This window comes from Ranitomeya imitator, chromosome 6, assembly GCF_032444005.1.
Source record: "Ranitomeya imitator isolate aRanImi1 chromosome 6, aRanImi1.pri, whole genome shotgun sequence".
Taxonomy (NCBI): Eukaryota; Metazoa; Chordata; class Amphibia; order Anura; family Dendrobatidae; genus Ranitomeya; species Ranitomeya imitator.
In genome coordinates, this window is record NC_091287.1 from 408,148,691 (window position 1) to 408,174,958 (window position 26,268).

Here is a 26,268-nt window from a genome sequence, read left to right on the forward strand (position 1 = left end):
CCGGCACACCGTGATCAAACATGATCGCGATATGCAGGCGGTACAGGGAAGCATCGCGCAGGGAGGGGGCTCCCTGCGGGCTTCCCTGAGCCCCCCGCAGCAACGCGATGTGATCGCATTGCTGCGAGGGTCTCTCTACCTCCCTCCCTGCTCCAGGCCCGGATCCAAGATGGATGTGAAGCCTGCACTGCTCTCAGACAGATTGGTGATCTGACAGATTGCTGTGCAAACTGTCAGATCACCGATCTGTGATGTCTTCCCCGGGACAAAGTAAAAAGGTAAAAAAAAAAATTTCCACCCGTGTAAAAAAAAAAAAAAAAAAAAAAAAACCTAAATAATGAAAAAAAAAAAATAAATATTATTCCTATAAATTCATTTCTTTATCTAAATAAAAAAAACAAACAATAAAAGTACACATATTTAGTATCGCCACGTCCGTAACGACACAACCTATAAAACTGGCCCATTTGTTAACCCCTTCAGTAAACACCGTAAGAAAAAAAAAAAACCAGGCAAAAAACAACGCTTTATTATCATACCGCCGAACAAAAAGTGGAATAACATGCGATCAAAAAGACAGATATACATAACCATGATACCAATGAAAGCGCCATCTTGTCCCGCAAAAAACGAGACACCATACAGCATCATCAGCAAAAAAATAAAAAAGTTATAGTCGTCAGAATAAAGCGATGCAAAAAATAATTATTTTTTCTATAAAATAGTTTTTATCGTATAAAAGCGGCAAAACATAAAAGAATGATATAAATGAGGTATCGCTGTAATCGTACTGACCCGAAGAATAAAACTGCTTTATCAATTTTACCAAACGCGGAATGGTATAAACGCACCCCACAAAAGAAATTCATGAATAGCTGGTTTTTGGTCATTCTGCCTCACAAAAATCGGAATAAAAAGCGATCAAAAAATGTCACGTGCCCGAAAATGTTACCAATAAAAACGTCAAGTTGTCCCGCAAAAAACAAGACCTCACATGACTCTGTGGACCAAAATATGGAAAAATTATAGCTCACAAAATGTGGTAATGCAAAAAATATTTTTTGCAATAAAAAGCGTCTTTTAGTGTGTGACGGCTGCCAATCATAAAAATCCGCTAAAAAACCCGCTATAAAAGTAAATCAAACCCCCCTTCATCACCCCCTTAGTTAGGCAAAAAATTTAAAAATTTAAAAAATGTATTTATTTCCATTTTCCCATTAGGGTTAGGGCTAGGGTTAGGGCTGAGGTTAGGGCTAGGGTTAGAGCTAGGGTTGGGGCTAAAGTTAGGGTTAGGGTTGGGGCTAAAGTTAGGGTTAGGATTACATTTACGGTTGGGAATAGGGTTGGGATTAGGGTTAGGGGTGTGTCTGGGTTAGAGGTGTGGTTAGGGTTACTGTTGGAATTAGGGTTAGGGGTGTGTTTGGATTAGGGTTTCAGTTATAATTGGGGGGTTTCCACTGTTTAGGCACATCAGGGGCTCTCCAAGCGCGACATGGCGTCCGATCTCAATTCCAGCCAATTCTGCGTTGAAAAAGTAAAACAGTGCTCCTTCTCTTCCGAGCTCTCCCATGTGCCCAAACAGGGGTTTACCCCAACATATGGGGTATCAGCGTACTCAGGACAAATTGGACAACAAATTAGATAACGGCTCTGCGTTATAAACTGTAGTGAAACACTTGGGGGTTCAAAGTTCTCACAACATATCTAGATAAGTTCCTTGGGGGGTCTAGTTTCCAATATGGGGTCACTTGTGGGGGGTTTCTACTGTTTAGGTACGTATGGGGCTCTGCAAACGCAATGTGATGCCTGCAGACCAATCCATCTAAGTCTGCATTCCAAATGATGCTCCTTCCCTTCCGAGCTCTGCCATGCGCTCAAACGGTGGTTCCCCCCCACATATCAGGTATCAGCGTACTTAGGACAAATTGGACAACAATATTTAGGGTCCAATTTCTCCTGTTACCCTTGGAAAAATACAAAACTGGGGGCTAAAAAATAATTTTTGTGGAAAAAAAAATATTTTTTTATTTGCGCGGCTCTGCGTTATAAACTGTAGTGAAACACTTGGGGGTTCAAAGCTCTCACATCACATCTAGATGAGTTCGTTTGGGGGTCTACTTTCCAAAATGGTGTCACTTGTGGGGGGTTTCTACTGTTTAGGTACATTAGGGGCTCTGCAAACGCAATGTGACGCCTGCAGACCATTCCATCTAAGTCTGCATTCCAAATGGCGCTCCTTCCCTTCCGAGACATCCTATGTGCCCAAACGGTGGTTCCCCTCCACATATGGGGTATCAGCGCACTCAGGACAAATTGGACAACAACTTTTGGGGTCCAATTTCTCCTGCTACCCTCGGGAAAATACAAAACTGGGGGCTAAAATATAATTTTTGTTGGAAAAAATTTTTGTTTTATTTTTACGGCTCTGCATTATAAACTTCTGTGAAGCCCTTGGTGGGTCAAAGTGCTCACCACACATCTAGATAAGTTCCTTAGGGGGTCTACTTTCCAAAATGGTGTCACTTGTGGGGGCTTTCAATGTTTAGGCACATCAGTGGCTCTCCAAACGCAACATGGTGTCCCATCTCAATTCCTGTCAATTTTGCATTGAAAAGTCAAACGGCGCTCCTTCCCTTCCAAGCTCTCCCATGCGCCCAAACAGTGGTTTACTCCCACATATGGGGTATAAGCGTACTCAGGACAAATTGTGCAACAACTTTTGAGGTCCAATTTCTTCTCTTACCCTTGGGAAAATAAAAAATTGGGGGCGAAAAGATAATTTTTGTGAAAAAAAACAATTTTTTAGTTTTACGGTTCTGCATTATAAACTTCTATGAAGCACTTGGTGGGTCAAAGTGCTCACCACACCTCTAGATAAGTTCCTTAGGGGGTCTACTTTCCAAAATGGTGTCACTTGTGGGGGGTTTCAATGTTTAGGCACATCAGTGGCTCTCCAAACGCAACATGGCGTCCCATCTCAATTCCAGTCAATTTTGCATTGAAAAGTCAAATGGCGCTCCTTCGCTTCCGAGCTCTGCCATGCGCCCAAACAGTGGTTTACCCCCACATGTGGGGTATCGGCGTACTCAGGACAAATTGTACAACTTTTGGGGTTTATTTTCTCCTGTTACCCTTGGTAAAATAAAACAAATTGGAGCTGAAGTAAATTTTTTGTGAAAAAAAGTTAAATGTTCATTTTTATTTAAATATTCCAAAAATTCCTGTGAAACACCTGAAGGGTTAATAAACTTCTTGAATGTGGTTTTGAGCACCTTGAGGGGTGCAGTTTTAAGAATGGTGTCACACTTGGGTATTTTCTATCATATAGACCCCTCAAAATGACTTCAAATGAGATGTGGTCCCTAAAAAAAAAATGGTGTTGTAAAAATTAGAAATTGCTGGTCAACTTTTAACCCTTATAACTCCCTAAAAAAAAAAATTTTGGTTCCAAAATTGTGCTGATGTAAAGTAGACATGTGGGAATTGTTACTTATTAAGTATTTTGTGTGACATATCTCTGTGATTTAATTGCATAAAAATTCAAAGTTGGAAAATTTCGAAATTTTCAAAATTTTTGCCAAATTTCCATTTTTTTCACAAATAAACGCAGGTAATATCAAAGAAATTTTACCACTATCATGAAGTACAATATGTCACGAGAAAACAGTGTCAGAATCACCGGGATCCGTTGAAGCGTTCCACAGTTATAACCTCATAAAGGGACAGTGGTCAGAATTGTAAAAATTGGCACGGTCCATAACGTGCAAACCACCCTTGGGGGTAAAGGGGTTAAAGTATCACTCTGGTACCTTTTTTATTCCTCCCTGTTAGCAACCATGAGTGTAAAGTATAATATATTCACCTATTGCCGTCTTCTGCCATTTTTAGTAGCGCCCTGGCCCGTTTCGGCAGCACGAGACTGCATTTGTAACTTGTCAAATCACAAAGTGCTCTCTGTGTGGAGAAGGGGTCACTTTTTATGTTTTCTCAATGTAAGTTTATGAGACTCAAAACGAGGCTAACAAGCCTCGTAGAATAGAATTGATAAAGTAACCCACTGTCATGATTGCTCTGCTCAGAGTGCCTATCTGAGACTGGAAGGGGCAAAGATTTCCACAGGTGCTCCATGTTCTTGGTTATTGCCCTGCTATTTAGTTGAGCTGTCTGGCCCACATCACTGCCAGTCAAAAGCTTGTTCTAAGCTTGTGCTCTCTGGTGTGTGTTTACATGTACCGTGTGCTGTAAGTTCTGATCTTCTGCTGCTGACCTTTGGACCGTGTTTTGACTACCCGTTTGTTATTTCCCCTCGCTATTTCTCTGGTATTCTGACCCTGGCATGTGACCTGACTTACGACTTCGTATTTTCCCTTAGTTTACTATGTGCTCTTTTGGTATTGACCCCGGAACGTCTGACTTCGCTGACTCATGGCTTCCGTCCGCGAGTTGCGACTAGCGTCACACCCCTGCGCCAAACAAAAGTACCGTATATACTCGAGTATAAGCCGAGATTTTCAGTCCAAAATTTTGGGCTGAAAGTGCCCCTCTCGGCTTATACTCGAGTCAAGGTGGGTGGCAGGGTCGGCGGGTGAGGGCGCTGAGGCATACTTACCTAGTCCCAGCGATCCTCGCGCTGTCCCTGCCGTCCCACGGTCTTCTGTGCTGCAGCTTCTTCCCCTCTTCAGCAGTCACGTGGGACCGCTCATTACAGAAATGAATAAGCGGCTCCACCTCCCATAGGGGCGGAGCCGCCTATTCATTCCTCTAATCAGCGGTGCCGGTGACCGCTGATAGAGAAAGAAGCTGCGGCACCGACGACCAGGCAGAGGGACAGCGCGAGGATCGCCAGGACTAGGTAAGTATAGCATATTCACCTGTCCTCGTTCCAGCCGCCGAGCGTCGCTCCATCTTCCCGGCCGGCGCCTCCATCTTCCCGGCGTCTGCGCTCTGACTGTTCAGGCAGAGGGCGCGATGACGCATATAGTGTGCGCGGCGCCCTCTGCCTGATCAGTCAGAGCAGAGACGCCGGGAAGATGGAGGCGCCGGAACGAGACGCCGGGAGCTGCAATCAAGGGAGGTGAGTATGTGTTTTTTTTTTTTATTGCAGCAGCAGCAGCGGCGGCAGAGCTTTATGTGGAGCATCTATGGGGCACAATGAACGGTGCAGAGCACCGTATATGGCACATCTATGGGGCACAGTGAACGGTGCAGAGCACCGTATATGGCACAGCTATGGGGCACAGTGAACGGTGCGGAGCACCGTATATGGCACATCTATGGGGCACAATGAACGGTGCAGGGCACCGTATATGGCACATCTATGGGGCACAGTGAACGGTGCAGGGCACCGTATATGGCACATCTATGGGGCACAGTGAACGGTGCAGAGCACCGTATATGGCACATCTATGGGGCACAGTGAACGGTGCAGAGCACCGTATATGGCACATCTATGGGGCACAATGAACGGTGCAGAGCACCGTATATGGCACATCTATGGGGCACAGTGAACGGTGCAGAGCACCGTATATGGCACATCTATGGGGCACAATGAACGGTGCAGAGCACCGTATATGGCACATCTATGGGGCACAGTGAACGGTGCAGAGCACCGTATATGGCACAGCTATGGGGAAATATGAACGGTGCAGAGCACTGTATGGCACAGCTATGGGGAAATAATGATCTATTTTTATTTTTGAAATTCACCGGTAAATGCTGCATTTCCACCCTAGGCTTATACTCGAGTCAATAAGTTTTCCCAGTTTTTTGTGGCAAAATTAGGGGGGTCGGCTTATACTCGGGTCGGCTTATACTCGAGTATATACGGTATATGATCCCTCGGGTTACAATTGTAGTCACAGGACAGAACAGAATGGCAGAATCAGCGACCGGTGAACTTATTAATTCACTCATTACACTAACACTGCACTCATTACACTAACACTGCACACATTATTGTTAACAAAAGGAGAAATAAAAAAACTCTGGATTGCTTCTTTATATGTCATTTACATACTTTTTTTTAATCTCAACATATTATTGCTATTACTATTACTGACATTAAATGAGTTGTTTTTGTTCATGTAGCCTTTTTGATCCACATTACTTTTTTAAGCGGGGTCATTTCCTAAACACAACAGAGCCTCATATATCAAATCTTTAAATGTTAGACTGGCCATGCTGTCCATAGCAACCAATCACAGTGCAGCTTTTATATCTGTAAACCAGTTTAACAAATGAAAGCTGAGCTCCGATTGGTCGCTCTTGGCCAGTTTGACATTATTGATTGAGGCCCCCCCAGAGAATCCAGACATCAAGGCTCTGGAGCCCAGAACTCTGGACCTACAGAGCCCAGTCTTGAATAGAGCAGAGGTGCACATAATCAAATCCTTTTCCATTCATTGTCTATGTAACTACCAGAAATAGTGGAGCATTGTGCTTGGATTTCTCTCACAGTTCCATGGACAATGAATAAAACAGAGGTCAATCATGTGGACCCCTGATATACTTGAGACAAGACAGTACAGAACCAAAGTCCTCAATTCCAGAGCTCTGTTCTGGGGATCCCAGTAGACCAACTCCCAACAATCAGTAAGTTATCCGCTATCTAGCCTTACTTGCATTCGGTATCCGAAACAGGCAGCTGCCATACAACAAGATTCACTGTGCGCTGCATTAATTAACTATAAAGCACCCAGAGACATCTATTGGTCCATACTGCACCTCCGTATGTCTGATTTTATACAGAGGATCATCAGAAAAAATTGTCACATGGAATAACTGATGGCATTCTCCTCGAAAAACATTGTCTCTAAAGCAGCATACAGTGCGAGTGCCGTTTGTGGTTTAAGATAGAATTGTGGTGACTAGGGATTAGCGGACCCGTGGAAATTCTGGTTCTGGTAACAGATCTGAAATTTATTCCAAAGTTCGATTTGGGTTGGTTTGGGTACCAGAACTTTACCAGAACCCAATTCCCATTGAAAACAGTGGTGATTTATTGATTTCTTTCTTTATTGTAAAATCAGCAGTACACTTTTGAATATGTACATTATATCGGGCAGAAAAAAAAATGTCTTTTACCATAATTAATAATGAAAAGGTTTTAATAATTTCTAGTGATTTTATATAAATATAATTAAAAATAAATATTAAAAGAACAAACATACATTAAAGTAATCTAAAAATGTATGAAAACCATCAGTTATATGAGAAGAGAAAATAGAGAAATATTTTATTACTGACAGGATCGATGACATAGCTAGACAAAATGATTACAGCTTTTCCAAGGAAGGGTTCTAATTCTTAATTTCACGGAGATAGGAGGACGGGGTGAAGATTAGTGGCTGTTCAGAAGAGGTTTTTTTTATAGATGGAGAAATGTGTAAATAAAGAGTTTTGCATGGACTGAAATGGGCACAGCTGTCAGACCGAGATATAGTTTATAAGTGGATTACAATGTTGGTAGAACTAAGTGAGAAAGAATGAATCCTAGCGATATTTAACTGAGGAATGTGCCTGAACTTAGGAAACCATTGAGACTAATGACTGAAAGAACGGCCAGAACCAAACAGTTAAGGAAAACAAGTCCAGGGGCTAATGGGGAAGGACTAAAATACAGCAAACTTAAGATAAGGACAATTGGAAAAAGAGGGGTAGAGATTTTCTATTACATTATTAGCCATATGAATAATATTTCTCATGCAAAAAAAGGTCAATGTTGTTCATTGCAACCAAACAGGGCACCGGTTTCAGTACTGTCACATCAGCTCTGGAAAAGAAATCTGATCTGCAGCACTGAAGATTTGATCGCATGATAGCTTATAGGGGCTTCACAGTTTTAAGGTTGAAAAAAGACACAAGTTCATCCGATTCTACCTATAATTTAACATGTTTATCCAGATGAAGGCAAAAATCCCACAAGGTAGATGTTAATAGCTTCATATTAGAGGAAAAATTCCTTACCGACTCCATATAGTGCAATCAAACTAGTTCCCTGGATCAACGTCCCATCACAGAAACTAGAATATTATGTTTATCAGAAAAGTCATTCTGACCTTCCTTGAAATTTCTTAGTGAATCAACAGGTTGTCTGTTTTTAAACTTTACTATACCAAAGGCTTGATCTCCTTAAAAATAACAAAAGCATCACTACTCCTCCCCGTTCTAGTGTCGCCTCCCTGCTGCTTACCAACGTTGTTGTTGAAAAGGCTGCAGAGTTCCCTGGATCAACGTCCCATCATAAAAACTAGAATATTATATTTATCAGAAAAGTCATTCTGACCTTCTTTGAAATTTTGCAGTAAATCAACAGGTTGTCTGTTTTTACATTTTACTATCCCAAAGGCTTGATTTCCTTAAAAATAACAAAAGCATTACTACTCCTCCCCGTTCTAGTGCCGTCTCCCTGTTGCTTACCAATGTCGTTGTTGAAAAGCCTGCAGAGATGGCATTAGGCCTACAATTCTTGACTGTGGAAGCCAATCACTGCGCTCAGCATTTATGCTGAGATGGACAGCACAAGACCACTAAGTCTAGTGATTGGCTGCAGCAGTGATGGCTGTAGAAATATAATCACAGTTGTAGCAACCAGCAGTGAGCACCAAATTAGAGGCGCTAAATTGGCAGCGAAGAACAAGTTTAAAACAAACAGCCCCTGTAATCTATCTGAAAAGTACAGGGCTCCTGAAGAGGCTTACGCAGGTTTACACTGTAAAAGACAATACTGATTGCACCAAAATCTCATATCCTTTAAAAGGAACCCGATAGTGGACCGGCCTGCATGTATATGCCACTTGATGTATGATTTCAGCCATGTATGTTTGATTCTGAAACACTGCGACTTTTCAGAGAAAAACATACTTGAAAAGCCGACCAGGTGGGGAACAAGTCACAAAGGTGACGAGTCAAAAAGGCCAATCCCTGCCCAATGCCCATGACCGATAAGTCTCTCCCTATACACGCATGCAGAGAGAGATCCGTCAATCAAGGAAAGCGATTGGGGAGAAGCTGCCGGGGATCAGCTATTTTGACTACTCATCCATGTGGCTTGGTCCACGGACATCTTTTAAAGCATGTGTTTCTCTGAAACGCAGTCATACATACATGGTTGAGATCATGCAGCCGGTGTCTGATACAAGCTGCTCGTGGTTTGTGTGCCATATATGAGCTGTCAGGTTCCTTTTAAGTTGGAAGCTTATAAAAACTCAAAAAAATGGAATTAACGTCTATTACCACAGTTCTACTAATGAATGAATGAGTAGTGTTCAAAAGGCATCCGTGTCACAGAGATATGACATTGACCACATTGTGTCCCAAGTAAATCAAGGAAGACATTTTGTCCTTCACTATTATAATGTACACGGCCTTTGCTTGAATAACTTAAGAACCAACTCACAGGGCTGTTAAAATGCTTCACAAGACAAGTGTATAAAGCACTTACATAATTGATTTAATTTGGCTGCTCTATACACTAATCCTATTTGAAACAACTCTTGGTAATTATGAAGGTATTGAATTTCAACCATTCTCACCAACTGAAAGAGGGATACGTGAGGGAAATAAAAATTAACTATTATTAAATTTGGTTGATAATTGAATTAAACAGACAATGCAGCATTGATAGGCTATTATTTTCCGGCCAAATTAATTCTTCCTGTGAATACAGTAGCCAGTTCTTTTAGTAGCATAGTCCTATAGAGCTGATGCCTTCATTGCTGATTGAAGGTTCTTAGGAACCAAGAGGAAATGAGCAAAAAATGGGCGTCAACTGGAGAAAACCAGAAGCTTGTAAATGAGCTATACAGGTTTCATGGTTCACAGCGCACACAAGTCTTATGCCAAAATATTTTATAAGACAAAGGAGTTAGTCACCAAGGCTTCAGAGAAGAATGCCATGGAACATTATAATGTTACTATTGATCATAAACATTGAGGCCCAAAAGGAGGCCTATCTGTCATATAAAACATGGTTGTATTATACACTACACAAAGTAAGTGTGGGAATTATTAAAGATTTATGTACATACTTATGCAAAATTTTGTAACTTCTCCCTATTTAATGTCAGCCTTGCTACTTTCGTTAAGAGTACGTTGGGCTTATCGAGAGGTGTCTTGGCCAAGAACAGCCCAATAGATTCACTATAGTTTACTCCAGGAAGTGAGAAAAATTACAATAGAAAGGTATGTCATGGAATAGCTGGAATAATTTCTGATTCTTGATCACAGATAGCCCAAAATATGCACCAATGTCATTGAAAAGTCTTTGCACATCAAACTTCAGAGAGCTTTTAATCAAGGTTGGCATAAGAAATTTAAGAAATGCCAGTCTTGATGAATAATACCTTCCTATGGTTTTAGTTTATTATGTGCACGTACATAATGCTTTTTTGGACCATCCTCTGCCTATTCCCATATATTATAATCAGTGACGTAACTAGTCAGATGGGCCCCATGCAATATATATGGGAAAATAACGTAAGTATTTAATACACTGCCGATTTGGAAGTTTTCCCACCTACAAAGAATGGAGAGGTCTGTAATCCTCCGCTCCCCCGCAGTGCCGCGCCCTCTTCTGCAGCCGGCAGTTGACTTCAGCATGCAAGCAACGGGAGTGCACTACATCACTGCAATGCGCCCCCAGTCATGTGCACGTCAACGTCAACTGCTGGCGTCTGATGAAGACTAAGCTCTAGGTCACAAATTAGCTAAGAGGAGATAAGGACAACAAATATAAGAGTTATAAACTATTCCGCTAGAACGTGGTCACTGATGGATTCATAGTGAAACCCGGATTTTATACCCCAAGCTAGTAGGATGTACAAAAAAGAACTTTAATCCTTATTAAATTCCTGCCTTACCTAGTAGAAATCCATTTTGCTGTTTAAGAGAAATCTGTAGTTGAAACTGTATGGGATTGGATATTGCACTAGCAGATCTCCTGCCCTCTCTCCTTACTCCCCACCCACTGTCTCCTATCTCTTTGACCGGTCAGTCAGACATGTGACTATTAAAGTTGCAGAATTCTAAGTCCCATTTATGAGTTCAGTTGCCCTTTCTAGGATTAGCTGAAGAACTATGTGTAAAGTTTTCCCAATAATTCTGGAGCAGTGGGAACATATTATAGCTCACCTCATTGATGAAGTCTCCAATATCACCAGGATGTGGAGCGGCTGAGCGGACAGGATACTGAGGCTCTGCATGAATTGGTCTTTCATCCATACGCCGTATCCCCACAGGCTTAATTGTGTCTGGTTCTACGGTGTCCGGTTGTTGTAATTGGCTTAAATCATAATCCTAAAATATAAAATAAGTACGGTTATAAAAAAACAAGAGCACAAAACAAACAAAGCGAAAATTTGGCTATTTTTACATTACATCCTTGTGTAAATATTATCATGTGCAGACTAATCTCCCACGCTTTAGTTATGAGTAATAATGGAAATTATAATATGCACCGTTCACGAGAGGTGTCTGATTTAGGTGACAAAACACCTCAGTACTTTCTGATGCAATCAACACCTTAAGAAAAAAATGTTAATTTATTATGCGTGAAAAAAGGAAGTTGTGGGTCTCATTTTACAAGATGTAACATTAGCTTCACTCTGCAGAGCACAAAGCTGGACGTAAATCCAGGGGAGCGCAGGGGACATTGCCTTAGCCAGGTCCATGCTGTATAATCCCTTCTGATATACTGGCCTGCCGCCATTACATACATGTCTATATAATCTATGCTGTATAATCCCTTCTGATAGACTGGCCTGCCGCCATTACATACATGTCTATATAACATATTTAGTAAATACATTTCAATCTATTTTAGAAAGAGCAAATGGAAGGTGGAGAGTACGACAATGATTTCGGTGGGATTATTTTTTCCCATTGTGTTTCATATACTGTACAGAATTTCTTAATATCTCCGGTGTGAATTACTGGTATGATGGACTCCTCGCCAGAGACGGACTACACCTCAACAAACCTGGGAAACACACATTCGCCAGAAGACTCGCTACACTCATCAGGAGGGCGTTAAACTAGAAGAAGAGGGGACGGGAAGAAAAACATTAGACTCGAACAAAGACGACCCAGGAAAACATACTCAGAAGGGAGGTAAGAACATTTCTAAAACAATCCACAGTGAGGAGATTGGAACAAAACAAAATCCTCTAAACTGCATGCTCGCAAACGCCAGAAGCCTGACAAACAAGATGGAAGAACTAGAAGCAGAAATATCTACAGGTAACTTTGACATAGTGGGAATAACCGAGACATGGTTAGATGAAAGCTATGACTGGGCAGTTAACTTACAGGGTTACAGTCTGTTTAGAAAGGATCGTAAAAATCGGAGAGGAGGAGGGGTTTGTCTCTATGTAAAGTCTTGTCTAAAGTCCACTTTAAGGGAGGATATTAGCGAAGGGAATGAGGATGTCGAGTCCATATGGGTTGAAATTCATGGAGGGAAAAATGGTAACAAAATTCTCATTGGGGTCTGTTACAAACCCCCAAATATAACAGAAAGCATGGAAAGTCTACTTCTAAAGCAGATAGATGAAGCTGCAACCCATAATGAGGTCCTGGTTATGGGGGACTTTAACTACCCGGATATTAACTGGGAAACAGAAACCTGTGAAACCCATAAAGGCAACAGGTTTCTGCTAATAACCAAGAAAAATTATCTTTCACAATTGGTGCAGAATCCAACCAGAGGAGCAGCACTTTTAGACCTAATACTATCTAATAGACCTGACAGAATAACAAATCTGCAGGTGGTTGGGCATTTAGGAAATAGCGACCACAATATTGTGCAGTTTCACCTGTCTTTCACTAGGGGGACTTGTCAGGGAGTCACAAAAACATTGAACTTTAGGAAGGCAAAGTTTGAACAGCTTAGAGATGCCCTTAATCTGGTAGACTGGGACAATATCCTCAGAAATGAGAATACAGATAATAAATGGGAAATGTTTAAGAACATCCTAAATAGGCAGTGTAAGCGGTTTATACCTTGTGGGAATAAAAGGACTAGAAATAGGAAAAACCCAATGTGGCTAAACAAAGAAGTAAGACAGGCAATTAACAGTAAAAAGAAAGCATTTGCACTACTAAAGCAGGATGGCACCATTGAAGCTCTAAAAAACTATAGGGAGAAAAATACTTTATCTAAAAAACTAATTAAAGCTGCCAAAAAGGAAACAGAGAAGCACATTGCTAAGGAGAGTAAAACTAATCCCAAACTGTTCTTCAACTATATCAATAGTAAAAGAATAAAAACTGAAAATGTAGGCCCCTTAAAAAATAGTGAGGAAAGAATGGTTGTAGATGACGAGGAAAAAGCTAACATATTAAACACCTTCTTCTCCACGGTATTCACGGTGGAAAATGAAATGCTAGGTGAAATCCCAAGAAACAATGAAAACCCTATATTAAGGGTCACCAATCTAACCCAAGAAGAGGTGCGAAACCGGCTAAATAAGATTAAAATAGATAAATCTCCGGGTCCGGATGGCATACACCCACGAGTACTAAGAGAACTAAGTAATGTAATAGATAAACCATTATTTCTTATTTTTAGTGACTCTATAGCGACAGGGTCTGTTCCGCAGGACTGGCGCATAGCAAATGTGGTGCCAATATTCAAAAAGGGCTCTAAAAGTGAACCTGGAAATTATAGGCCAGTAAGTCTAACCTCTATTGTTGGTAAAATATTTGAAGGGTTTCTGAGGGATGTTATTCTGGATTATCTCAATGAGAATAACTGTTTAACTCCATATCAGCATGGGTTTATGAGAAATCGCTCCTGTCAAACCAATCTAATCAGTTTTTATGAAGAGGTAAGCTATAGACTGGACCACGGTGAGTCATTGGACGTGGTATATCTCGATTTTTCCAAAGCGTTTGATACCGTGCCGCACAAGAGGTTGGTACACAAAATGAGAATGCTTGGTCTGGGGGAAAATGTGTGTAAATGGGTTAGTAACTGGCTTAGTGATAGAAAGCAGAGGGTGGTTATAAATGGTATAGTCTCTAACTGGGTCGCTGTGACCAGTGGGGTACCGCAGGGGTCAGTATTGGGACCTGTTCTCTTCAACATATTCATTAATGATCTGGTAGAAGGTTTACACAGTAAAATATCGATATTTGCAGATGATACAAAACTATGTAAAGCAGTTAATACAAGAGAAGATAGTATTTTGCTACAGATGGATCTGGATAAGTTGGAAACTTGGGCTGAAAGGTGGCAGATGAGGTTTAACAATGATAAATGTAAGGTTATACACATGGGAAGAGGGAATCAATATCACCATTACACACTGAACGGGAAACCACTGGGTAAATCTGACAGGGAGAAGGACTTTGGGATCCTAGTTAATGATAAACTTACCTGGAGCAGCCAGTGCCAGGCAGCAGCTGCCAAGTCAAACAGGATCATGGGGTGCATTAAAAGAGGTCTGGATACACATGATGAGAGCATTATACTGCCTCTGTACAAATCCCTAGTTAGACCGCACATGGAGTACTGTGTCCAGTTTTGGGCACCGGTGCTCAGGAAGGATATAATGGAACTAGAGAGAGTACAAAGGAGGGCAACAAAATTAATAAAGGGGATGGGAGAACTACAATACCCAGATAGATTAGCGAAATTAGGATTATTTAGTCTAGAAAAAAGACGACTGAGGGGCGATCTAATAACCATGTATAAGTATATAAGGGGACAATACAAATATCTCGCTGAGGATCTGTTTATACCAAGGAAGGTGACGGGCACAAGGGGGCATTCTTTGCGTCTGGAGGAGAGAAGGTTTTTCCACCAACATAGAAGAGGATTCTTTACTGTTAGGGCAGTGAGAATCTGGAATTGCTTGCCTGAGGAGGTGGTGATGGCGAACTCAGTCGAGGGGTTCAAGAGAGGCCTGGATGTCTTCCTGGAGCAGAACAATACTGTATCATACAATTATTAGGTTCTGTAGAAGGACGTAGATCTGGGTATTTATTATGATGGAATATAGGCTGAACTGGATGGACAAATGTCTTTTTTCGGCCTTACTAACTATGTTACTATGTTACTATGTAATTACCATAAGTAATCCTGACTTGTACAGACAAGAGCTGTCTATAGTTCCCTGTCAGCAAACATTATAGGGAAGCGGCTAATCATATTGTTATCATGGAAGTCTAGAAAAAGGGCAACTCCATTATAGAGTATAGACTAAATGTGTCCTTCTTTACTTTACCGCATGGCCCAACATGACTCACATGAGTATAGGGGGATTATTTGCCTTTACGTGTGCTTGTGGTACTGGTGGACACATCTGTATAGGTAAAGATGGGTGCAGCTATATAGGTAACAAGGGGCACATCTGTATAGGTAAAGATGGGCACAACTATATAGGAAAGGGTGGACTTATCTGTATAGATAATTGTGTAAACAACTGTAAAGGAAAGGGTGGACTTATCTGTATAGATAATTGTGGAAACAACTGTATAGGAAAGGGTGGACTTATCTGTATAGATAATTGTGTAAACAACTGTAAAGGAAAGGGTGGACTTATCTGTATAGATAATTGTGGACACAACTGTATAGGAAAGGGTGGACTTATCTGTATAGATAATTGTGTAAACAACTGTAAAGGAAAGGGTGGACTTATCTGTATAGATAATTGTGGACACAACTGTAAAGGAAAGGGTGGACTTATCTGTATAGATAATTGTGGACACAACTGTATAGGAAAGGGTGGACTTATCTGTATAGATAATTGTGGACACAACTGTAAAGGAAAGGGTGGACTTATCTGTATAGATAATTGTGGAAACAACTGTATAGGAAAGGGTGGACTTATCTGTATAGATAATTGTGTAAACAACTGTAAAGGAAAGGGTGGACTTATCTGTATAGATAATTGTGGACACAACTGTATAGGAAAGGGTGGACTTATCTGTATAGATAATTGTGGACACAACTGTAAAGGAAAGGGTGGACTTATCTGTATAGATAATTGTGGAAACAACTGTATAGGAAAGGGTGGACTTATCTGTATAGATAATTGTGTAAACAACTGTAAAGGAAAGGGTGGACTTATCTGTATAGATAATTGTGGACACAACTGTATAGGAAAGGGTGGACTTATCTGTATAGATAATTGTGGACACAACTGTAAAGGAAAGGGTGGACTTATCTGTATAGATAATTGTGGACACAACTGTATAGGAAAGGGTGGACTTATCTGTATAGATAATTGTGGACACAACTGTAAAGGAAAGGGTGGACTTATCCGTAAAGATAATTGTGGCCAAAACTGTAAAGGAAAGGGTGTACTTATCTGTATAGATAATTGTGGACACAACTGTATAGGAAAGGGTGTACTTATCCGTATAGATAATTGTGGACACAACTGTAAAGGAAAGGATGGACTTATCCATATAGATAATTGTGGACACAACTGTATAGGAAAGGGTGGACTTATCTGTATAGATAATTGTGGACACAACTGTATAGGAAAGGGTGGACTTATCCGTATAGATAATTGTGGACACAACTGTATAGGAAAGGGTGGACTTATCCATATAGATAATTGTGGACACAACTGTATAGGAAAGGGTGGACTTATCCGTATAGATAATTGTGGACACAACTGTAAAGGAAAGGATGGACTTATCCATATAGATAATTGTGGACACAACTGTATAGGAAAGGGTGGACTTATCTGTATAGATAATTGTGGCCAAAACTGTAAAGGAAAGGGTGTACTTATCCATATAGATAATTGTGGACACAACTGTATAGGAAAGGGTGGACTTATCCGTATAGATAATTGTGGACACAACTGTATAGGAAAGGGTGTACTTATCCGTATAGATAATTGTGGACACAACTGTATAGGAAAGGGTGGACTTATCCGTATAGATAATTGTGGACACAACTGTAAAGGAAAGGGTGTACTTATCTGTATAGATAATTGTGGCCACAACTGTATAGGAAAGGGTGGACTTATCTGTATAGATAATTGTGGCCACAACTGTATAGGAAAGGGTGGACTTATCTGTATAGATAATTGTGGCCACAACTGTATAGGACAAGCTGGACGTATCCGTTTAGGTAAGGTTGGGCACAGCTGAATAAGTAAGGCTGACCACATACCTATATGGAAAGGTAAGAGTGGGCACATCTGTATAGGTAATTGAGGACAAAACAATAAGTAAGACTGAGCACAGCTATACAGGTAAGGGTGCTCACAGGCACCTAGGGGACTGTGGACACAACTGGATAACTTCTCTGTGTAACATATCTTCAGTTCCCGGACCGTCCAGAATATAATTTGAAACAGTATCAGCAGCTTTACTTACACATTAATTTCCTTTTTAAGTTCACACTAATATTTCTACAACTGTTTTCTCTACACAAAGAAAATATTTCTTTTGAGTCCTGGTGTAAAGAGAGTATTAATAGCTTATATAGCACATTTTTTAGAAATGATGTTATCTTAAAATATTCTTTTATCTCTAGAGTAATGAAATCTATTTGTAATATTCCGTTGCTCCAGTACACTAGTATTATACATAGTGTCCATACAGCTTGGCAAAGGGTATTTGGGTGCACATATAATTGCAAATGCAGAGAGGCTCCATGACTGGACAACTCAAGCTTAGAAAGGCACTGGACTAAACTGGACTGTACCCTCTCCTTTCTTCCCGACACTTGGGTCAATTTGTTGGGTATTCATCGCAGTTTTATCAGATTACTCAATTTCCAATTTAGGATACATTGATTTTGCGCAGTCCAGAGGCAAATGTGATATACTACAGGCTGGAAATGATCTCAGAATTAATGTCTTGCATATTAAGAATTATTACCTGATCCTCCTCTCCCCCGCCTTCTTCATCATACTTCAAGATGTTGTCCCTGACATCATCCTCGGGGTCAATGAGAAGCTGTTTGGCTTGTCTTTCCTTATCACGACGTTTCATCCACACCACAAACATTAATACCAGAGCTGTTGTATACAAATAATAACGAGTTAAATATAGAAAGAACTGTAGTTACAGGCGGACATTTAATGATTGAAATTTGTGACTAAGGCACCAGCAGATTCATTAATTTGCACGGTACAAAGGAAGACTAATAGTAATGTGATATTTGGCTTGAGCCCATAATGGAATTTTCACCCAATTATTTCCAAATCTTGCTTTAAACATATCTGATTTCTCTTGTAGACAAATTAAGTAAGGCAATTAGTTTAACTAAGGCTTTTAAATATTAATACACTTTAACTTGAACAAGTAAATCAATTTGCCTTCGACATCGGTTTTAACAACTGTAAAACAAATCTGTGCAACATAAAAACAAGCTCAGAGCCTGTAAATCATTTGCGCTGCAGATGTTTCGAACAATACCCATTCTGATCTTGTTATTTGATTTGGAGAGATTACAGCTCTTGTCTGTTCCCTTGGATTTTATTGCTATGGTAATGTTTAAAATATGCGTCATTTTTAAAGATGTTCTACTTACAGAACGTCTCCCCCCCAAATCACCATAAAACGCCCAAGTGGTCCTCATGTGTTCCTTCGATATCATTTCCGCTCCACCACATCTTTCACTTCTTAAGATACTAAGACAACATGGCTACAACTGATATTGGCTTCCCGCTACCCTGCAGTATAACTAGGCTGACTTTCCTTCAGGACACGGAAAAAGCTGAGGGACAATTCACATAAGACTTGTATTAGCAGCGATATTTGCTGCCGACATGCTATTGTGTACCCCATCACATACGGTGCTGTCGTAGGCTCCTACCGGGGATGATGTACCGCACATATACAGATATCGTCTGATCCACTAGCTGGAACATGCTCAGTGTAATCTGTCTTTATGAATGCTAAAGATCATTTATTAAACATTTTGTGCTTGACATTTGTATTATTAGTATTACTCCTTAACCCAACGTTACGTGTAAACAATAAGCGGAGACAGATTCCGAATCGCAGCCTGTTTCTGCCATCGCACATGACATGAATTCCGATGATGATAAGATCCATCACCACCGCAGCAATCTTACGAGTATTGGGGAAAACACTGTACTGTCAGAATTATTTATGTGGTTTGTGGATTGCTCTTTTAGCTGTGCTACATGTGTCTACTGCAGTGTGCTGGCAGCATTGCTCTACTATTACCACTTGATTATTGAGGCAAGTCTCATCCTTTTTCTTGGAACATCTGTGCATTATAAGGTAAGTAACTTACATATGTAGAGAAACAAAACTTTGTGCAATAATTATTTATTTATCTGTGAAACTTCTAATCTCTTTGTCTAACTAACAGTCTGAGAATGAGGCTTAAACAATGCTGGTCACCTCCCCAGACGTGGATTTTTAATGCCTGTATTCTTAATGATAGAATAATTCATCTTTTCTTAAAGTTAAACTGAAATTTTATATATAAAAAAAAAAAAAATTTGACAACTGGATGGTACCATTCCCCTTGTCGATGGGTGTGATCCTAGAGGTAGATACTTGCATCACTGATTGGACAGTATAAGAACATGTAGAGACACATCCCCAACAGGTAACAACCAATTGCCAGTTTATTCGTACATTTCTAAAGGAATAATAGCGGATATGCACAATGTCAGCAGATGGCACAATGGGGCTAGCAGGACAATATGGGTAAGGATATGGACTAAGTGATACATTGTATTTTTCATACATGTACTGGTATGCTACCTGGGATTTTTTCTTCCCAGTATAATCTAATTCAATTGTCTGATTGACTATGATTAATTACTCTTTTACCAGCAATATCATTTTGTGTATTGTGTTGTTTTGAAATGCTGAAGCACTGGCACTTTATGACTAGCATTTGTTGCACTATCTGAGTAAATTCTCCTTGGTCCAGTTCCCATACCTACTATACGTGTTTTTGTTTTTTATATCTAATGTACATTTTTTTACCTGTCTTTATGTCTATTTTTCTATAAAAATGTTGTAATAATTTTTTAAAGGATTGTTACTCAGTGTTTTTGGTGTTTAAAGTATAAGAACATTTAGAGACCCCCCCAACAGGTAACAACCAATTGCCAGTTTATTCTTAAATTTCTAAAGGAATAATAGCAGAAAGGAGCAATGTCAGTATTTGATTCTGCAGGGACCCGACCATTGACAATGGTATCACCAGTCGTAAAAGGGACTCTCAGCACATAATGACTGTTCAAACCTAGTACAGGCACTCGGCGCTCCATGGCGGGGATAATCATTTATATACACCTTCCACCTGCTTGGTTTCCATCTCTCTGCCCTTTGGATATATGAAAACCAGCGCTGTCCTTCAAAGAAAAGGGGGAATGAGAGGGAAAACAAGCCGGTGGGAAGGTGTATATAAATGATTGGCCCCATCGTGAAGCACTGAGCTGCGGAACTTATTTTGAACACTCGTTGTGTACTTTAAAGTCCCTTTAATTTAATTACGAACCGTCTCAAGAGAATAAGAAACTGCACAAAGAAATATTGCATAAAAAGCATTACATTGCTTTTTAACTTAAATTTACTGAAATTATGGAAATAAAAGAAAGAATGCCTACGCTCAGTGTCCACCCCAAGTTGCTCTAAAGTGGGGTAGAATAGGAGACTTAAAGGAGTTTTCCACTTTCATGTAAGTGGACTCCAAATTCTGTAAAATACTTAAAAGAACAAACACAGCCGTCAGCTAATCACTGACCTCGATGGCTTCTCTAAGGTAGACGGCACAGGCCACTGAGCTCAGTGATCGGCTATAGTGGTGCTTGACACGGCCGGTGTGAGACTGCAGAAGTGGCGAAAAGCCGTTGCTGGATACCTAGATGGTGATTATCTGCTGTGCGTGTTATTTTAGGTATTTTACAGCATTCGGAGTCCATTTTTTTGAAAGTGGGAAACCCTTTCAACAAAGCTGTATTAAAGTAGGTATCTAGTGACTAATGATCGGTTACTAATCTGTGATCAGTCTATTTATGCAGACATCAAAAATGGATTAACTTCCCTGGAGCCCTTCCAGGATCTTTCACAAAGAGACCTCAAAGTTTAAGGGCTCATTCAGACGGCCATAAATTAGTACAATGTACTGTACTGCACTCACCGCACAATGAACCACTAATACCCTGTGTGTCAGTAGATACCAGCATTTTTGTCTGTGTGAAAAAAACTGCAGCATGCATTTGGTCCATTTTGTTGAACTAAACTAGTGAAGTCCAATAGCCGGAAGCTCTTGTTCTTGCCCACCATGGGGCCAAGAACACACGGAGATAATCATATCTACAGTTTGTGGATGGGACTGACACGTGTTTTAGTGCAACAGTGTGAACCAAGCCTAACAGTTAATCAGCTCTGGAGTGTGAAAGTTAAAGGTATGCACTAACATATACAAATGAATACTGTCATAGGTGTACTTACTTAGCAAAATAATGATGCACAGAAGAATTGCAATGATGGCTCCTGTCCCCAGACCAGTGCCAATGATTGGAGCCACTCCACTACAGTATCCATTCATGTCACAGGAGCAGACTTTCACACGGAGGTATGAAGTGTTTGACAACGAAGGGTTTCCTGAATCGGTGATCTGAATTGGGATGTTATAGATTCCATCATCGAGGGAGGCAATCTTCAGACTGAGCTGGGCATGGTCACCTTAAAAAAAACCAATTATATTAATTGTATACTTGCGGCAAATTAAATCGCAAAGATTAATTAGATGCAAAGATTCAATTAGACAAGCATTAAACTTTAAATAAAATTACCGAACAATCTAAACATCTTCTCGCTACACAAAACAGAAAAAGGGGCTTTTCTATTTCTACAGAAATGATAAAACTATTTTCCAAGATGGATTCTACCCATGCACTATTGTATCCTAAATTGTCATTACAGAATTATCAGACGATTACACGTAACAAGTCATCAGAAAACTATTAATTCATTTTAATTAAGCGTCAAAGGAAAGGGGGGCATTTACCAGAGTAGTATGGTAATTATAGTAGCAAATTGTACATTTAGTTCCATTCATCCGTATTAGGCCCTCACAGGGGGTCTATTATAACACCGTCTGGATTCAACTACTTAATTAAAAATTAAATTAAATTTTGTCTATTTTTGTTTTGGTAACAGTCGCTATTGTATCAGAATTAATGGTCGTCCAGGTACCATGAGAGAAGCAGTTAAGAACCAAGGTGGACAGAAGCTTGTATCAGTTGACCTACCCTCTGTCTACAAGGCAGTTCTGCCTCACTTGTATCACAAAGCCGAAAATGTAGCAACGAGCCTTTAACGCTTTCCATTTTAGGACTTAAAAGAAAATGAGTTTTTGGTAAAAAGCTTTTATGCGGGAACGCGGCTTCCTTTCTCTTAGTTTAGCGAGCAGCAAGTTATACTGCGAAAGTCTTAAATGAAGTTTTAGCACATAAAAGATTTTACAAAGTTCTTTGGAAAAAGAACAACTATTTACCAGCTATAATATCCCCTTGCAAAATGGAAAGTACATTCCTCCATAAACCTCCGCAATATATTTTGCAGATAAGAAAACAAAGTAAAGGCACTTGGTTGCACTTAAAGGCTTTTTTCTCTAAAAGTAACAATAGCGGATCATTTTTCACAGCCATGTGCACAATGTTGTATTTAAAAAGACACGGCAACAAAACAATCAGAAATATCACTGTTCGCAGCGCTAATAGTAATGGGAAGCAACACAATCGTAGCAGCAGGCTCAGTGTGACGGAATTCAAGCAGTCTAATAGACAAAGCCAAAATACGCCTAATAGACAAAAAAGAAAAATAATCAACGGGATCATAAACGCAGCACACGGGTTTGTTTGAGAAACATATTTAACCCCTTTTCACGCATTTTGCTGATAGCAAAACGTTCATGTGTCTTCTAAAGGGAGAACAGAGACAGATGCTGCCAGTCGGCAATGGGAAGCTCTCCCGCTAGAAGAACTTCACTTAGGTAGGGTTGAGTAAGAAAATGCTTTGCAGTTGCCCATGGAGCTTTATAAAAGGTTTGTCCACCAGAATTGTCAGTTGTTGTTTTTTTCTTCTTAAACTTATGTATTTGGGGATAAAAATCACCGTCCCATTTCAAATTTTGCCCCATTTGGCTTTTGCAGACTCTTTGTTCCTCTGCACGTTCAACTTTGATTTAGTCTGTAGTCATAAATCAGCTGAGAGGAGAAAAAAAGGCAAATAAAATAAACTCTCCCATTGAACCTTCAGAGATCACTTGACAGATTCTTATTTAACCCATTCTGCAGTAAGCAGTAGCCATTGCAACACCGAGGCTATATAAGGCTAATAGTGCATTTTTGTTTTAATGATACAAAGATAACCTGTGTTGAGTAATTTGGAATTGAAATGTGTATTTTTCAAAAGCAACTATATTAAAATCTGGAAAGGGGCCTGGAGTTAGACTGGAGAAGACACAAATTCCCCCATCTGTATTCTATTTGATACAAATTGGAACTTACAACTATATCTGAAATTAACTGGGTGAATTTCAGATGGGATCAGATCGTGGATTGTTACACTTATGAGAGTTTAGTGGCTTTTGGTAAAGTCAGAAGAGTAGAGATGACCAATTAGATTCACACTGCCCTGGTCCAGAGTTGGGGTTGTGCAAATGGAGGCCTTCAATCTGCTGAAAAAAAAGCCGCTGAAACCTGTGGTGGAACCTCAGATAGTGGGTTAACACATGCTAAAGCACTGTTATTCAGGGAGAAACTTGGTCACAAAAACATACCATTAATTCGCGTTATGGTCCAATTCTTCTTAATATCCATTGGGCTGAACGGGAGCTCAAAGATGAAGGGTCCTGCATTAGGGTTTATGTCGGCATCTACTGCTGTAATGTTAATTGCATTCGGATCTGGTCTTTCGCAAATTTCCACTTCTCTTGGGAAGACTTGTGGAGCGTTGTCATTTATGTCCAGCAAATAGATCTGTAATGTGCCTGTGCCACTCATTGGTGGAATACCTAGGAAAAGCCATTTGGTCAATCATTAAGAAAGAATAAACATCTTTAAGGCTCGACAAAGCGGTGTTATTCTGAATGTGGCTGTGACGCTGTTGGCCCCATATAGTCCGTACATTCCTGTATGACTGTACTGGAAATAATGGTGTCATTTTAACGGCTTTGGGTCACTGGGGAGAACATACTGAACGTGTGACATCCGCCTGTCTGTATCACCGGTGGTATTCCACTTGAGTGATCTCAGAAATTGGACATGGCTTGAGGAATCGTATGCCAAGCTATATCTGTCACCCCTGTCTTTTTTTTACATCATCGTGAATTACACTATAAAAACTGCATTAAAAGACAACAGGGTAAAACTACAAATAGGACGGCGTCATTTTACAGGCACCCGTAATGCTCACGCTTCATTATAAAGCAGTTGCCTTTCCTTCATTTACCATATTTACAATTTTATTGTAATATCAACATTGATAACGTACTTCAATCTTTTCATTAAACCTCAGCATTTATTAGCAGCCTATGTTATGCATTAGTATTTGGAAAACATTACAATTTCATGAGCCCTGATTGCGATTATCCCCTGATCTGTGCATATCTAATAAGATGGTGTCAATGTAAAAAGCTATTTAATGAGATTACGTGGATGTGTGCACACAATGGGGGTGGAAGCAAGCCGAGATAATGGGTACCAGCAATGATCAACCTTTCTCCTTTTTGGCACACATCAGCACATCTCTCTCAAACAGTTGGTTTTATTTTAATTACGGTTATGATGAGGCAATATATTCTCAAGCGTTCTCATAAACTATCCGTATCCACTTCAACAGAGCTGCTGTATAATACATTCATTTACGACTGATTTGTCATAAATGTATTACGAAGAATGGCCGATATAAATTAGCAAAACATCTAAAAAACAAATATCCTTCTAGAAGGAAAACAATGTATCAAATCCTTTTCCTATTTCCATGCAAACACTTAAATATGATTTAAAAATATTTATACTTCCTATTTTTAAAGGTACCGTCACACTCAGCAACTAACGATCCGTGACGTTGCAGCGTCCTGGATAGCGATCTCGTTGTGTTTGACACGCAGCAGCGATCTGGATCCCGCTGTGCCATCGCTGGTCGGAGCTAGAAGTCCCGAACTTTATTTGGTCATCAGGTCGGCGTGTATCGTCATGTTTGACAGCAAAAGCAACGATGCCAGCAATGTTTTAACATGGAGCTAACAACCAGCGAGAACGATAAGTGAGTCGCCGTTAAGTCACTGGATCACTCCTGCATCGTTCTGGAGCTGCTGTGTTTGACGTCTCTACAGCGACCTAAACAGCGACGCTGCAGCGATCGGCTCGTTGTCTATATCGCTGCAGCGTCGCTGAGTGTGACGGTACCTTTACTCCAAAGAGGCGGCAGACAAGTAAAATGGATTAGGATAAGAATATTTTGTACTTTTTGATAAAGACTAAGACCCTGACTAAGACCAAGACTGGCGTTGTCCTTACCGATCTTGATGATGGGGTGTGCTGGAGCCAGAGGCGCACGCTTATTAATGATGAGCACTTGAAAAGCAGCGTGTGCCCCGTGCACCGTAAATCTTACTCCAGTCTCTAGAGGCATGTCGCAACCCGTCTCTCGACAAGCGAAGTACCACACCATATCACATCTACGCTCCAGCTTTGCTAGTTTTGACAGAGTTGGCCAAAACTGCCGTTAAAACGGCAAAAGTTGCGAAATTTCTTTGCACAAAAATTTTACAACTTTTCAAAGTGATTTACGACAGAATTCTAGAACAATAGCTTTGATTAATATGGTTACTAAATGTAATATATTTTGTTCCAAAAACACAACAAAATATGAATTATACCCATTTCTGCTATACAATAAATTAATTTCATTACATTATATATATATATATACATATATATATATACACACACATACATAAAATAAGGCAATAAATGTAATAGACATTAATACATACCGCTATCTGTGGCCAGAAATGTGGCATTGTACATATTGTTCTTCACATACATGGATTCCCTGTCCAGAACTGCTATAGTAGTAATCTGTCCATTCATGGCGTCAATTTTAAGCCAGTTTCCGGGATCGGAAAGTTTTGAATACCTAAAAAGAGAAAAAGAAATGTATAAAAAAGGAGGGAGGGAGATAAAGAAAAAAAGAATATGAGGAAGAAAGAAAGAATGAAAGAAAGATTGGAAGAAGAAAGAAAAAAGAGAACAAAAGAAAAGAAAGAACGGAAAAATTAAGATAGAAAAAAAGAAA

General features: G+C 40.1%; 1 protein-coding gene across 2 annotated transcripts in view; it reads right to left on the reverse strand.

Moving 5' to 3' along the window:
* Positions 1-26,268, reverse strand: part of LOC138642773 (cadherin-2A) — a 392,403-nt gene that overhangs the window by 1,691 nt on the left and 364,444 nt on the right. For both annotated transcript variants that reach the window (XM_069731241.1, XM_069731242.1), the window contains 5 exons: positions 25,967-26,109; positions 23,747-23,980; positions 21,412-21,645; positions 17,845-17,984; positions 11,131-11,295 (listed from right to left, as the gene is read on the reverse strand). In XM_069731241.1, the coding sequence (XP_069587342.1) occupies positions 11,131-11,295; positions 17,845-17,984; positions 21,412-21,645; positions 23,747-23,980; positions 25,967-26,109 (916 nt within the window). The remainder of the gene's footprint in view (positions 1-11,130; positions 11,296-17,844; positions 17,985-21,411; positions 21,646-23,746; positions 23,981-25,966; positions 26,110-26,268) is intronic.